The sequence below is a fragment of the Eurypyga helias genome, unplaced genomic scaffold (assembly GCF_000690775.1).
Source record: "Eurypyga helias isolate BGI_N326 unplaced genomic scaffold, ASM69077v1 scaffold5436, whole genome shotgun sequence".
Lineage (NCBI taxonomy): Eukaryota > Metazoa > Chordata > Aves > Eurypygiformes > Eurypygidae > Eurypyga > Eurypyga helias.
The window spans coordinates 170263-184748 of record NW_010254563.1 but is presented as its reverse complement, the minus strand read 5'-3'; the positions used below and the strand labels follow the sequence as shown (position 1 = coordinate 184748).

The 14486-nt window shown below is 49.0% G+C and overlaps 1 protein-coding gene across 1 annotated transcript; it reads right to left on the bottom strand.

Annotated features, from left to right (window-relative positions):
- Positions 1 to 1435: 1435 nt before the first annotated feature.
- On the bottom strand, positions 1436 to 13600 carry LOC104510695 (cytochrome P450 3A12-like). Its single transcript, XM_010153028.1, has 13 exons — positions 13530 to 13600; positions 12434 to 12527; positions 11264 to 11316; positions 9794 to 9893; positions 9254 to 9367; positions 8573 to 8661; positions 7862 to 8010; positions 7229 to 7356; positions 6824 to 6908; positions 5695 to 5855; positions 5263 to 5489; positions 3663 to 3825; positions 1436 to 1531 (listed from the first exon to the last, which is right to left on the bottom strand). The coding sequence occupies exons 1-13, from the start codon at positions 13598 to 13600 to the stop codon at positions 1436 to 1438; spliced, it is 1530 nt and encodes a 509-aa protein (XP_010151330.1).
- Between the last annotated feature and the right edge of the window lie 886 nt (positions 13601 to 14486).

Below are 14486 nucleotides of genomic sequence, written 5' to 3'. Positions count from 1 at the left end.
ACGGAGAGTGCTTTGAACCCAGCACGCGGTCAGCTGGTTGGCAGCATGGAGCAGATGCTGGAATCAAACCCCTCGACTTTCACAGTCAAGGCTGAGGCTAGCAAGACTTCACCCTCGGTGATTTGTGTGCTACCAGGTGACAGGGGAAGAATGAATTGCAAAAGAGGACTTCTGTCTCCACTCCACGGCACTGATTTTTGAGGCAGAGGGACTTCCTTCAAGGATCCCACCCAATGAGCGAGGAAGCCCAGCCAGGAGAGGTGATGATTCCACATCATTGTGTGGCCAGTGGCTTATGAGACCTACGGATGGATTCACTTGTGTATGGAGAGAAGAGGATCGGAGACTGGCATCAGGTGGTTACAGAAGAGCTAAGTGGGCTTTTTATTGCAGCAGCCCTGCAGTAGCTGTTTCTGGAGGAATAATATGAAATGTGAGTGTACAGGTCTTCTAGAACCTACAAAAATGACGAAGTCTAGCAAGAATTTCCAGCTCTCAGTAGCCAAAGGCAACATCTTTCTTCCAGACTAGGGTTCTCCAGGACATCTCAAGGCCCTCAGTGCTGCACTCTGCATCATTATTAGTTCAGTTGTCAGTCTTCCAACGGCCTCATATAAATCAGAGGCTAAAAGGTGTCATGACAGCAGTATAGATGGTATAGATGGTGCCGTGTTGACAATCCCTTCCAGGGGCGACGGCTGCACACCCGCAGTAAAATAAGCAAACAATCAGGAAACACATGCGGGGCACTTCTCTCCCCCTCCGCAAATCTCCAGTTATTAGGGGTAACTGCTTGTCTCTGGGCTCCTCCAATTAACTCATCTGCAATCTGAATCAAGCAAAAGCCATCTAAAATCATAAGAAAAATCTAAATAAATCAGCATCAGAAAATGTGCCACAGGCGTTCGTTCCTGCAAGGATGTGATCACTTTAACACTTGTCAGGGTCATAGCACACAGCTGAGGAGATAGTCCTGGACTAATTCTCCTGCATCCCCAGGAGAATAAACCCAGAAGACAGAGAGAGTCACCCAGCAGGCAGCAGGAACAGGAGCAATGGTAGCATTACTTAACTATGTGCAATTTGCTCTCCCTATCTTGATTTAAATTGCACTGCCAGAAGAGACTGACAGTGTCTGGAATCAAATTGCTTAGAAAAGTGCCTCTTCAGAGGGAAAGAAAAAAAATGCCCAAATAGCTTGAGTGCAAATGGTCTTGCAAAATGCCTATTGTGATTGGGGACAGTGGGATCTGAGGCTCGTGTTCATTAGGAAAATGCTCATGGTATTATGCTGGGCCAAACCTCTAATGCCCTGTTGTGAAATGGGGGTTTGCACCACTGACATTTCCACAACGCACACATCAGTCCAGGTCTCCTCTCAAGAGTTAAGAGGAGGCACCATCAAACAAGAGCCTCTGATCTGTTCCCACTTCCTTCACTTCTCCAGATCAGCATGGGCTCTCCGGACCATCTTCAGGACGATGGGCTGCTTCGGTTGCATGAAGCCTTTTGTGTCCAGAACCAGTGGGATCTTGAGCAGGAGAAAAAAAAAAAAAGCCAAAATAGATATATAAGGTGGAAAAAAGGACAGTCATGGCACTGACAGGACCCCTACAGCCCACGTACATCTCAGCCACCCATTGTTTTCAATACATCTAACTTACACATGTTCTTATAGCAGAACTACTACTACTGCTCGTGTAAAACAGCTACGAGCTGAGGTTTAGTAACCCTCTGCTCTTGAATAAACTGGTTAGTGAATTCTGGCTATCACAGGGCATGGTAGGAAGAGCTCAGATCAACAGGCTGCACATGGAGGGAAAAGCAGCCAAAATCCACCCGGGGAGCCACAGCTAAGGAGAGACATGCAGTGCCATTTCGTTAAATGCTGAAGTGTGCTAGCACTAAGGGGAACTAGATCCTAACGGGAGCTGGAGGAGCAATAAGCTCTCCAGGAAGAATGAAACTATGATTGCTGCTCAGACTGAGTATGAAAGAAACAGCATCCTCACACAGAAAAGCAATGGGGTCCTTTGGGGTGGGCTGAAAATCTCATTAAAAAGAACATTTAAAAATGTTGGAGGGAGTTGTCTTGCAGAGTACTAGGTCTCCTCCATCAATTCAATGCTGCTCGTATCCTAGCTCTCCTCCCCCTCAGGACATGGGTCATACACCCCAAGCCCGACAAGCTACATTAAAATCCCCATATCCCGGTAACTTTTGTCTCAGGAAATTTAAGCAATGTGGCTTGGAGCCCAACATGCCATCAGTGAAAGAGCGAGAGGAGATTGCAGCTTCCGTATATGTATTCCGAAGGGATGTTCTGGCATGAATTTTTCCCTCCCACTCTGATCTGATGTACACGCCATCTTCTGTAGAAAAAAAGGGCTGAAAGAGCCCCATAAACCTATGGGCACCAATAATACAATACATATTTAACTTGTCTCCTTTTAATTAAAGGCAGTTATAAAAAGAATCAATTTTATGGATTGCAGAGGACTAGAAAAATGTCATTAGACTTGGGGGAGGGTGGATAGGTCACCGCATTGTTAATGGACTATTACAGTCTTTCACCTCCAGGTTACTAGTTGAGTTGCAATCTGAATCTGCAGAGATTCCAGCTGAGCACCCGTGCCAAGTAATAATTTAATAAGGATTTTTCTGTTTCTTACAACAAATGTCCTTTGAATACACTTGCTGCCCCCTCTGCTCTGATTTCCCAAGCTCGCCTCGTGAAGGGAATGGATTAACGCACAGCCTTTTCGGCAGTCAGTGCAGAAAGCCGGGTCGGGGTTGGAAGCTAACACCAACACAGTGCTCCCTGCCTCTGAGTCACAGGGAGTTGCCATCTTTTCAGGAGGGCTTGCTTGACATATAATTTCCAACAGCCATCGCATTTACTCTATGTCAAACAGCCCCGTCTTGCAGGGCCTGTCCCATCAGTACCGCATGTGATGTTCCCTGGGACCCCGGGCAAAACCAAAACCCGATAGGATCCTGCATATCCTCCAGCGGGAGAGGGTCACCAATCAAATCTAGCTCAGATGGTGCTTGATGGACAATTGTTACCCTTTAGAGACTGCCTGGTGGCCCCTAAGAGATGAATTTCGCTGTCTTGGGATCTCTCACAGCAAATAGCCACGTTTGTGCTGCAAAGCACAGCTTTGGAGTGGGCTGGGGGGATATTCCCCTTGAGACCTCCGGAGCAGCGTCTTCCTAAGACAGGTCAAGGCAGACTGGCAGGACACTGTGGGGCAGCAAGAACCCCACAGCTTAAGGGCACCCAAAGAAAGGCAGAGGACTTCAGGGATTTCAGCCTGACATATTCTACCAACATTAAATCTGCTTCTGTAGAGGCTTAAGAAAATGTATCAGTAACTTGTGGTGAACCATTTAAATTAACTGAGAAGATTTAAATACAGTTATTCCCATATGCCTCTCTAATCCTTGGTGAAATCATCCTCCCTGGTCTCTGTGTGAAGCAGTAAAACCCTAGCAGTCCTGAAGCTGGCGGCCCCTGAACTCCTCGGGGAAGGCAGGTATTTAATGTGCACGTGAGAGAGTTCCCCGTATGCCCTGAGATGGAGGCAAAAGAGAGTGTGCAGGACCACCGCAGTGGGACTGAAGGGCAGATAACGAAACACATCACCCCGTATTCTCACCGGCGTGTCTTTGCAGGTTCTGAACGAGAAGTTTTGCAACAGGAAGACCACAGCCACTTTCACCGTGAGGAGGGCAAACCTCATTCCTATGCAGTTCCTGGGGCCAGCCCCGAATGGCAGGAAGGTGTAGGGGTCCATAGACTCTTTTCTCTCTTTACTGAACCTGATTACAACCAAAAAAGAAAAGTTAGGAAGAGCTACTGTTCCAGGATACGTCAGCTTTCAGATCTGAAGTGGAGTCTAGGAAGGCAAAAGCTTTTTGTGTGTGTATTAGAAGAACCCAGCTAAGCCCCTTATTTCTATCTCAATAGATACCTTATGCCTCTGCTTTTATCCTGCTGCTTGGAGTTGGCTGTGCATCTCCAGGTCCATCAGGTGAACGAGGGAATACCTGAAATATGCTAATGGATTTCATAACTACTCTCTTCTCAGAACTCCCTCTCAGCTCAAAAACTGAACCCAGATTTCAAACCCTAAACCACACAGGTCTACAGCTTCACGTCTTCCCTTTAGATCAAAGGAGTGAGCGAGCACAAAGACGTTCTCCCCCTGCGTGACTAAAGGCAGGGTTGCTTTTGAGACACGCCAGCCATTCCTCTCCTCATCATGAAAAACAGGGAAGAACAATCAGCTTCACAGAGAAATTTGCCACTGAGCATTTTCAGTGATGCTTCCCAGTGATCAGTTCGTTTTCATGTCAGAAAGCTTTTCATTCACGGTGCATGAGGTCCAGGTACAAACCTCAGCCATGCTAAGGCAGCAGTGAAGTACCTCGCTACTTTTGAACTCCCAGCAAGGCGAGTGATCCTGAAAGAGCTCCTGGCCAGACGCCCACGCCTGGTTTGTCAGCTGGAGTAAGGATGGTGCTACTGGAGTGACTGGTGTAACATGCTCATCGCCAGAGTGCTCCCATCTGGGTGGTTCCCTCTGCATTCAATGCAGGGTGACCACAGTGGTCCACAGGTGATTTCAGCAGCCCCCATCTCCATAACTTCTGTGTGATACTGCTCCCATGTTTTGTCCCAGAGCCACCGCATCCCCAAACCGAGATGAGCTTCCAGGGGCATTTCAACTCCTGCTGCAAGGGCACAGCTCTGGTCCTGCTCTCGCTGGACCAGCCCTCAACATCTTCCCGGCCTCCCGAAGACTAGCAGACCCAGGCTCTCCCAGGTTTGCCTTGGGCTATTGACTCATTTCACCGGTTCTAAGAGAGATGCCTAGGCAAGGAATGTTTCAAAACCTGAGTTGAAAAACTGTTTTATTTCCTTTCTGTCTTTGCCCTTCCACTGCTGATTTGCACGGCATCGTGCCAGTCACCCAGTGGCTCTTGTTTTAATATCTGGCCATAAACCTCTCAGTGTTACAGCTGCTGGGAGCTGCTCTCACTGTCTCTCCCTTCAATGCAGTTAATTAAATTCCATGCACAGTTTATGGATGTAGACCATAAAACTCCCCTCCCGGTAATGCCTGGACTAGATGTCAGACAATGATAAATGCCTAATTTAAATGTTATAATCATGCATTCCCAACTTTTGCTGCTGTTTCCACACCCAGGGCTGAAGATGAGTGTGTAGCTATTCCCTCCCCACCTGGTCCTCACCTCTCAGGCCTGAACTCCTCCGGCTCCGGCCAGTATGCTGGATCACGATGCAGGACATAGGCTGGGATCATGACCACCATGTCCTTTGGAATAGTCACACCGTTGATCTCCACTGTCTTCTTGCAGACCCTCTCAATCCTGCCCCCAGGGGGGAAGAGCCGGAGGGATTCGTTCACCACCATATCGAGGTATTCCATCTGCATGATGGCGTTGTACATGGAAGTAGCCTGGGGAGAGGAATCAGGATGGCTACAAACATGGGATTTCGACCCGACCCCAACACCCCGCAACGCCTCCCATTCAGGCATCAGAGACCAGAGGAGGGGAAATCTCAGTGCCAGCACCTCCTCCACTGTTTTGTTTCCAGCCTGGCTTTTGGCTCAGGGTCTACAAGGGTGGGAACAACCCCAGCATCCCCCCACCCTCCTTTACTTTGTCGGTCAGGGTTGCATCGATCTCATCCTGGAGTCGCCGCTGCACGTCAGGGTGGGTGGCCAGGTTATATGAGATGTAGCTGAGGGTGGAGCTGGTGGTCTCATAACCAGCAAAGACAAAGAGAAGAGACTGGGCCAGAATCTCCTCGTCACTTAATGCTGAAAAGAGGCATAAAAGCACATGCAAGAAGCTGAAACCAATGGTGATTAATGCTTGGGAATTCAGGATCCTGCTCATCAAGCTAGGTAATGCTATTCATAACTACTTCACACTTGGTGAAGCTAACCCTCTGGTACCACAGAGGGGTGGGTCTGGCACTGCTGTGCAGCCAGAAACCTGCCGTCAAGATCAGCAGTGTCACACTGCTGTCTTTGAGAGCAGAAACAAGGTATGTGCAGCCTGAGCCTGATTCAGAAAGTTTCTTTTGTCTCCCAAGACCACGCTCCTGGGCCAGAAAACATAGGGGCACATACCAAGAAAAGATAGAGATGAAGAGCTGATCAGCAGCTCCTCTAAGCCCCGAGGTGAGCCTTGCGTTGCTGAGGGTTGAGTAGCCCTGAGCAGCATGGCAGTGGCAGTGAGGATATACGGGATTTAACGCTGGGACTGCGGTAGTGTCTGAGCACTGCCAGGATGCAGCCTGCCATGCAGGGTGCTGTACAAACCCCCTGTGCGGGCACCTCAGCACTTCACAAGCATCCTGCCTTGATTGAGGTTGGTGGACTGGGACTGCATCTTGGCTGAGCAATTATTTTCTAAATCTAACAGTTTACCTAGGATGACGAACAGCGATGAGCTCAGAGATGAGCAAGGTATGTGCAGCATGTGTGCTTTGTGAATTACAGCCAACATCGCTGGCCTTCAGAGAAGATAAAATAAGAAATGGGAGTAAGGAGATATTCACTCTGTTTGCTCTTTGTTGCACAAACAGACCTCAGGATTTATCCCAGGAAATGGGATGTAATAAAATATGGCTGATAGGCGATAAGCATTGTTATGGCCCCACTACTGAGACCTTGAATTTCCCGTAGGATTAATGGCAAAAATCCTCTTCTACTTCCTTCCTTTAACCACATGAGGAACTACCATGCTTTCTGCTGGGAGGAGGACAGATCTCAAGACATACATTTGTAGGAGTCAGTCTCAGCAGACTTGGAGCTGTCATGGGAGCTCTGCGAGTCAACCATGAGTTGCAGGAAATCAACCCGGTCCTGGGGAGAAACAGAGGCAGTGAGAGAAGATGTGGGTGGGGAGGAGGCAAACCTTGTCCCCCACAAGCTCCTTGCTGAAAGATCTGCTCCATCTGCAGCCCCAGCAGCAGGCTCACGGCTTCAGCGCACACTGAGGTTCAGACTGGAGACTCTCTATGAACACAAATACTCTCTCCATGTGGAAGCTCAGGCGGGGTGTGCCTCTGGCCACCCCCAGGTTTAGGGTAGGTGATACATCACAGCTTCTGTAGATGACCCGGCGTTCCTCCTGCACTCAGGACAGCACAGTGAAGAGAAGAGGCTGCCTGGGCTGGGCTCACCGTGCTGATGCCCTTTTTCCGTTCCTCCTTCATTTTTAGGAAGACGCCCATGAAGAAGTCCATAACCTTTGAGGGTAACAGAGTCACTTTCATCTTTTCCAGCACTGGGATAACAAAGGGGAACAACACTAAAAGGAGGGAAAAGAACAACATATTTTAGCCCAAAGTGGCGGGTTAAGAAACTCAAAACTGGCACAAAGCACAGAAAGGAGAGGGGTAAAACTGTACACTGACCCAAAAAAAATTGCTTTGTGTTGCATTCAGCTTACTTTTTACCTAATCATGGCTGGCATGCAACAGCACTTCAGCATCTCCCCAGTATGTCGCTATATGGCCACAATGCCATACTCAGTGCAGCTCTCCGTGGCAGAGAATCTCTCCTTCGTGTCTCTGCAAATAGGGTCTCTGCTTGCAGGAGGATGCTGCAAAGACCTGCATGGGCTATACAGATCTTGACTGTGGTTTCCCTGGGGAAATATTTCCACAGACCTGCTAGGGTGAATCTAATCCTGCAAAGGGCTGAGCGTCTCTCATATGGCAAAGAGGACTCAGAGCTACTAAGGGAGCCACCAGCAAAAGCAGGTTGTCACCACCTCTGACGTTGAATTCAGGGCTGTGTGAGATGTGTCATACCTAAGAATACGAACACGGGGTTCAGGAAACTGAATTTGAAGAATTTCTTAATGTTGGTGACAAAGGGGTCATTGGGGTTGCTCATGGAGTCAATATTCACACTGAAAGAAGTGCTGGCCACCACATCCATGCTGTAGGCTCCAAAAATGCTAGGTAGAGAAGAAGAGAGAGTGAATAGGATGAACCCAACCAGAGTAGTGAATAAGAGCCCATTTAGGAACAATCCTTGATAGGGAATCCCTTGAGAGGGCATCTCTTTTAATCAAGGACTCAATGCAGAGTCCTAACATACCAGTTCCTAATTTGACAGTAACCAGCATTGTATTTTCCAAAGTTTCCCCAGTTGCATTCATCCCACAATTTTTCTCAGTGTCAAAAACCTAGGCTGTGGTTGGAAAGCACTGAACTGCAGTTTGGGCTAACAAAGACTGTATTCTGATTTCCCCCTGTGAAAGAGTCTGTAAGAATGACATCCAAAATACATCTTGCAGGACTTTTGGAATGGGCCTTACTCCTTCCTCAAAATGCATCCCCAGTGAAATAAAATGGGGAACAGACCACAGAAAGCCCACTGCTGAGGAACTCACCATGACCATGGTGGAGTTTGTCTCCATAGTGGACAAGGGATCTACCTACAGCATGGAAAAGGCTCTCCAAAACAACCCTTCCCCACACAGAATACAAACTTTCAGCCCCACACAGTTTACTTACTCCTTCATGGTCACAAACTCATCATTAGCCACTTTCTTCTCAATGCTTTCCACTAATTTTTTGCCATAGTGATTAATGATAGGGAACATCTGAAATGCAAACCAAAGCAGAAGGCACTGTTGACTCACCTCCACCACACAAGACTGGGAAATTCCACACTGCCATCTGCCACTTGCCAAGCCTTTGGCCTGTGGTGGAAGGACAGGCATGGGGAAGGTGTAATTTCCAGGCTCCCGACACCGCTTTCTCTCATCTTAATAACCAGTCCACCGAGCTCATCTGACTATGACTGGGCAAGGCTCTCCTCCCAAAATCCACATGAGGCTCCCATTCCACCTAAGCCTTCCCTCCAGCTGGGAGCGAACTTGGCTCCCAAGTGCATGGGAAATGGGCACCATGGTCTGAGTGATGTGCTTAGCAAGAAGAAAATACAGGTCATAGGGCCAACAGCCTCAGTCAGTACCTTTGTGTGTGCCATTTCATCCCCCAAATCCTTCCGACCCCCTCCCCATGACAGTAGACAGCCACTGTGCTGCTGAACTGCGCCCAACAACGCAGGTGCTAACGAACGTGGTCTTGACAAACGGGGTCACTTCCCCATTTGTGGGGAAGGTTTGTACCCAGAAATGGACCAGTCCTTCTCCAGCTATTGATGCAAAGTACCAGTGGCCTCTGCTTTACCTCCTTCAGCTTCCCGCTGGTGAAGGTTGGAGACAGCACAGTACGTATCCTTTTCCACTTCTCATCTTCAGCCACGTTGATGGCTGACTCCAGGATCCCATTCAGACGGAAGTTCTGCATAGGGGGAATTTTACAGCAAAAGGGACACAATTACACAGGGAGATGGGTGAAGGTTTCCAGTGCCCTTCTATATGACAGCAATGCAAAAAAAACCCCACCAAAACCACCATGGAGTGTTGACTTGGCCCCTGAAGTCATATCAGCTCTACCTCAACCAGCAAACAACCGAAATGGAAAGAAAAGTGTAGGGGTCACAAATGGCATCAGTCCTAGGGTGCCTTCAGGCTGATGTCCCAATGTCCCAGCCTGTACACCTCCCTCGCAGTTTCATTGTTGCTACCATGAATAAACTGGGGCACAACAGAGAGCAATGACTTGCTGAAGAGCTCAGTAAAGGACAACAGAAACCCAGAAGAAACACCTTCTTGCTTGCTCCATGCACCCTGTACTGCAGAGGAAAGCACAGCAACAGATACCTACCCGGCGATTGGTAAAAATGGTATAGCACTCTTTCACCAGGACGTTTTTGATGAGGAGGGGATCCAAAACAGCCAGGACCGGCTGCCTACCATCAAAAATCCTAAGCCGAGAAAAACCCACAGTCAGTCCATCGCTCACGGTCAGTTGGAGCAAAACCAGCCTGCTTCGTCTGCTGCCACAGCCCTGCACGTTGGCTGCTGGAGCTCAGAGGGTTTGGGCCAGCTGAGTCCCCTCTGACAAAATAGCCCAAGGGATGAGGCTGAAACTGTTTTATTATGTAGTAAAACAGGAGAAAGGGAAAGAAAATGCCAAACACAGACAGCATGAATATTTCTAGCAATTGTCTGTGGTATTAGGGAGTTGCCAAAGCAGCGTGGGTTTAGATAAAAAGCAGCTTTTGCCACAGTGTTGATCCCCTGCGCTTGGGCTATCTGAGCTCTGCTTCTGCAACTGGTAGCTGGAGTCAGTAAATCCACACTGAATAGCCTACCTGTGGGGTAAAGAGATTTCCCTGCCTGGCCTACGAGGCAATGAGAGGGGAAAAACTCATCTGTCTCCTCCATTTTCCAATCAACAGAGACAGAAAAACTTAAAAGCTGCGGTGTAGGCTAAAGGGCAGGGAGCCTTGGGCCACAGCCGAGGGAAGCTGCTGTCTTCAAGAGGCTTCAGAACATTTAATCTCTAAAAAAAAATGTGCTAGGTTTCATGAAGCCTCCTAGGATATCTCTTTTTTTTTTTTTTTTTGCACAACAATTTTGCTTCGGTTTGAGGGGTTCTCAAGAGAAGCATGATAAGAGGCCCCTGCACAAAACCAGCGCTGTGCAGGGAGCGGGGAGGCAGGTTGAAAGGTAGCTCGCACCCCGGCTCTGGGAGAAGCAGGGAGCAAGATGAAAAACGCTGCGGCAGCCTGCAGCTTGCTTTCTGCTCAAGACAGACAGAAGAGCAGCTTCAAAGGCACGAGGCTCAGTTTGACACCAAGCAGTGGAGTTTTCTGGGCAGGCAGCGTGGCTGGGAAATGATTGGTGCATACCCTCACTAATGCATCTGGAGCTAAGAGATAAAGGGATGGCCGTGCTGATTTGGCGGGTGTCGGAGGACGAGGGGAGCTCCCTGGGCTCTCTGTGATGCAAGCTTCCCCAGCCCCGAGGTCGCTAGCACAACTGTTCAGGTTTTAATGTCCCCAAAAGGAGAAAAGGAAAAAAAAAATGGTTATTTTCAAAGCTTATGCAAACCAGTGACCCCCAAACTGGCCACCATCATCCCAGCCCTGCATCACACTGAAATCCCAGCAGGAGAGAAGCCTTTGAGAGATGGCTGGAGACATTCCCAGTGGTGAAGCTGGATTTTTCCCAAGCTGTCACTGCTGGAATTACAGTGCTGAGACATGGTGGCAACGTACCTTTTTCCATTCTATTTTGGGGCCGTGGAGTACCCCAAACAGGTAGTTTTGTTCTGCAGAAAGAAACTCACCCCCAGATTCTACCGTATTTTTCAAAGCACATCTGATCAAAATTCAGGAGTCCCTGCAAAAGAAGAAAGGAGAAATGAACAGTTTGCCAGTGAAAAGTGATCAAGGCAGGTCACAGCTGGTAGTGCGGCGCATCCCATGGACCCATTGTAAGAGGTTGGGGGGTGGACGGTGGCTTTGAAGAGTCACGTAGACACTTAGGGGACATTTGCACTGGAGGGAAAAAAGACAGCAGAGAGATAAAAAAAAAAGTACTTTCAACTTCCACTAGTCAACCTGAGCTAAAAATGTGATGAAGACAAGGTACGACAGGGTACACAGCTTTAGTGTGAGCGGAGTTAGCAGGCAGAACTAGATCCCAGGGTGTCCTTTCATCTTCAGCTCAACAAGTTAGAGCTGCTACTGCCTCGTCCTCATGAGATCTTCCACTGCAGTTACTGAATCGGAATGATAATGGCTTTTTTGTTTTGCTTTGTTTCCATTAAGGTTTTTTACTGATGTTACATGTAAGGATGAAACTTATGGGACACGTAACACTCACCATGCATCAGCTGAACCATTAGTAAGAGACTGTATGCATGTTGTAAAGCCCAGCAAACACAAGCTAAAACACCTCTTTCATTGCAGCTAAAACATTTTGTTCTGCGTTTGCAGTTAGTTACCTGGGACCAGCTACTACCTAGTTGTCTGGTAAGGTTTGGTAATGTGATAATATTTCAGTTTTATTCAGAAATCTATTCACCTGGGTACTCTCAGGCTGGCCCAACAGCAGGTGGCTTCATGGGGCATTGCTGGAGCTAATTCAGCCTCTTGAAGGGGATGACACACAGAAACATACAGTTCTCAGAAATTAGCTGTCTTAGGCTTCTCTTCAACATTTTATTTTGTATCCAACAGATTTTCAGCTGCTGGGGAATGGGCAAAAACCCTAACTAACTAATAATTTAAATTACAAAGTAGTTGAAAACCACAGCATACCTCATTCAGGTCAATCAGACCCTAAAAGTAACTGTTGCGTTCTCTGTGTGTCCAAAGAGCTTCCTGCCTGGAAGCATCATTTCCACCTGACTGAATCAAGGGCAGAGGAAAGAGATGCTCCAAGGATGGGAAAACCAGCACCAGCTACAAGTAAGACCCTAAGGCAGTACAGAGCAGCAGCTGCCGGTACTCACATGCCGATACCCCAGGAAAGTTCCCAGAAATGGCAGAGGCTGTGGCCCGGGAATGCCCAGCTTCCTGAATGTCCGGAAGGGCCATATCCCATAGCTGCCAAGGAAAGAGCATGAGAGATGCATTTATGCAATGAGAAGTAATGGTTCTTCATCCCAAGAACAGCAAAGAGCTTAAATAACTGATTCCTGTCTCCCAGAAGAAGCTGAAATGATGGACTAGCAGCAGCAGTCCTGCTGAGGACACCCTCTTCCTGCAATAAATGCAGGATGACTTGGGGTACAAGATAATTTGGGGTGTATTTTGATACAAGACATGGGTTGAAAGGAGCTGAAGCCCAGCCCAAGCAAACATGGTTCACGTGGGCACCTCAGGTCTTTATTCAGGGGCCACACTGAGTTCCTCAGATCCAACAACTGTGACTCAAGGGGCTGAAGAAACACCTCAGAAGGATTAAGTCCTCAAGCTGAGACCTGCCCTTGTGTTTGTCTTTGCAAAGACCTACTGTGATGCTCAGGTGGTTGAGCCACAGCAGCACAGCAGCCGAGCGGGGACATAAATTATAACAGCAAAATTAAGTTTTTCCTGTATAGCTTACTACAGCTCCCCTGAGTGACATCAGCAAAAGGCCAATTTTCCCAACATAACTATTTAAACCGGGGTGTCTGCTGGCACAAGCACACAGGCAGACACAGCCATCACCCCCTGCCCTGCTCCCAGCAGAGCCCAGCCCAGCCAGGGACGTCCTGTCCCCGCGGCAGCCAACCAGAGCTTGCTGCGGTTAGAAACACAGAAGTTACTTCTCCTTTGGATCTGCTGAGAAAAGCAAAAAAATCACTGAGTTCCTTTTTATTTCCCTCCCTGCCCAGCCCAACTTCCTCCTTCCCTTCCAGCCGGCATGGGGAGAGCACAGGGGAGCCCTGCAACCCCTCCCGTATCAGCCCTTGCCTCTGCCTTCAAGGTAGAAGACCGAGGATGAGTTTTTAAGACTGATTCGTGTACTTGGGCACTTCATAGTGAGGGTGTTGGCCTCAGTCCCCTCCCAGCTGCAGGCACAGGCTTCTCCTCCCCATCACCCTGGGGCCAGCCTCTACTTACAGGACCAGGAGGCTAAGGAAAACGATGAGGAGCAGCCAAGTGGCAAAAGAAAAGTTTGGCAGCAGATCCATCGTGTCTCCCAGCCTGCCCTGGTTGCTCCCGTCTCCTGCGAAGCCGAAGCCTTGGTTTATGATGTTTTTCCCTTGGCCTTTAGCTGCAGTCAGGCTCACGTGACCGCAAAGTAGGAGTTGTCTTGTTTGCTCGGTTGCTCAAACTTTAACCCTTGGGCAGGTTTCTCCCTGGATTGGGATGTCAGTAAAATACCCAGCCCCACACCTCTTGATATTTGAAACTGCTGAAAGGACTGTTTTTACAAGATGAAAAGATAGCCAATGGCATCAGCTTCCTTAACCCCTTCCACCTGCCTCTCGCCCAAAAGCCGTGAAGTTCACGTGAGCCTGAACGCCCGGCTGTTCCTACGGCAGCAGCGATGCTGGACCAGACTTGCTCCCCCTTACCCTGCCCAGGCTTGGTTTTGTCATCATTTTTATTGAGGGGTATAATTGAGGGGGCCAAGGAACAGGAGCTGTGCCCCCCTGGCTCCCAAGGGATTTCTGGCCGTGTAGCTATACCTTCCCGCCCATCCGCATTGATCTTGTCCTCCTGAACCTCCTGTTAGGGTCAGGAGGGATGGGGCTGGAGGAGACAAACATGCCAGGAAACACTTGCCCAGGACTGAAAAAAGTTCAGTACCCGCAGGCAGGACCCTCTGGACCTCGGACTCGGTGGGGAGAGGGATATGTTCCTGTGGCCACACCACCAGTGCTCACACCTGAGCCAACGGGAGCTCTGCCTAACATCCCGCTGCACGGGTCGGCGGCTTTGCTGACTTGCCTGCCCGCGGCTCAAGCTGCCAGAATCCGTGGGCACGTGTGCAGGAGGGGTTGAGGACCGAGCAATGCCCTGGTATGGTGAGCACCATGCCTGCAGGGAGGGCAGCCAGTGCCAAGGCTCCCT

Coding starts and splice junctions, on each gene's coding strand:
- LOC104510695 (XM_010153028.1), bottom strand. CDS start 13,600: ATGGATCTGCTGCCAAACTTTTCTTTTGCCACTTGGCTGCTCCTCATC. Junction 9,368..9,793: donor CCATTTTTACCAATCGCCGG/GTAGGTATCTGT, acceptor CCCCCTATGCAG/AACTTCCGTCTGAATGGGAT. Junction 6,909..7,228: donor GGAAAAAGGGCATCAGCACG/GTGAGCCCAGCC, acceptor GTTTCTCCCCAG/GACCGGGTTGATTTCCTGCA.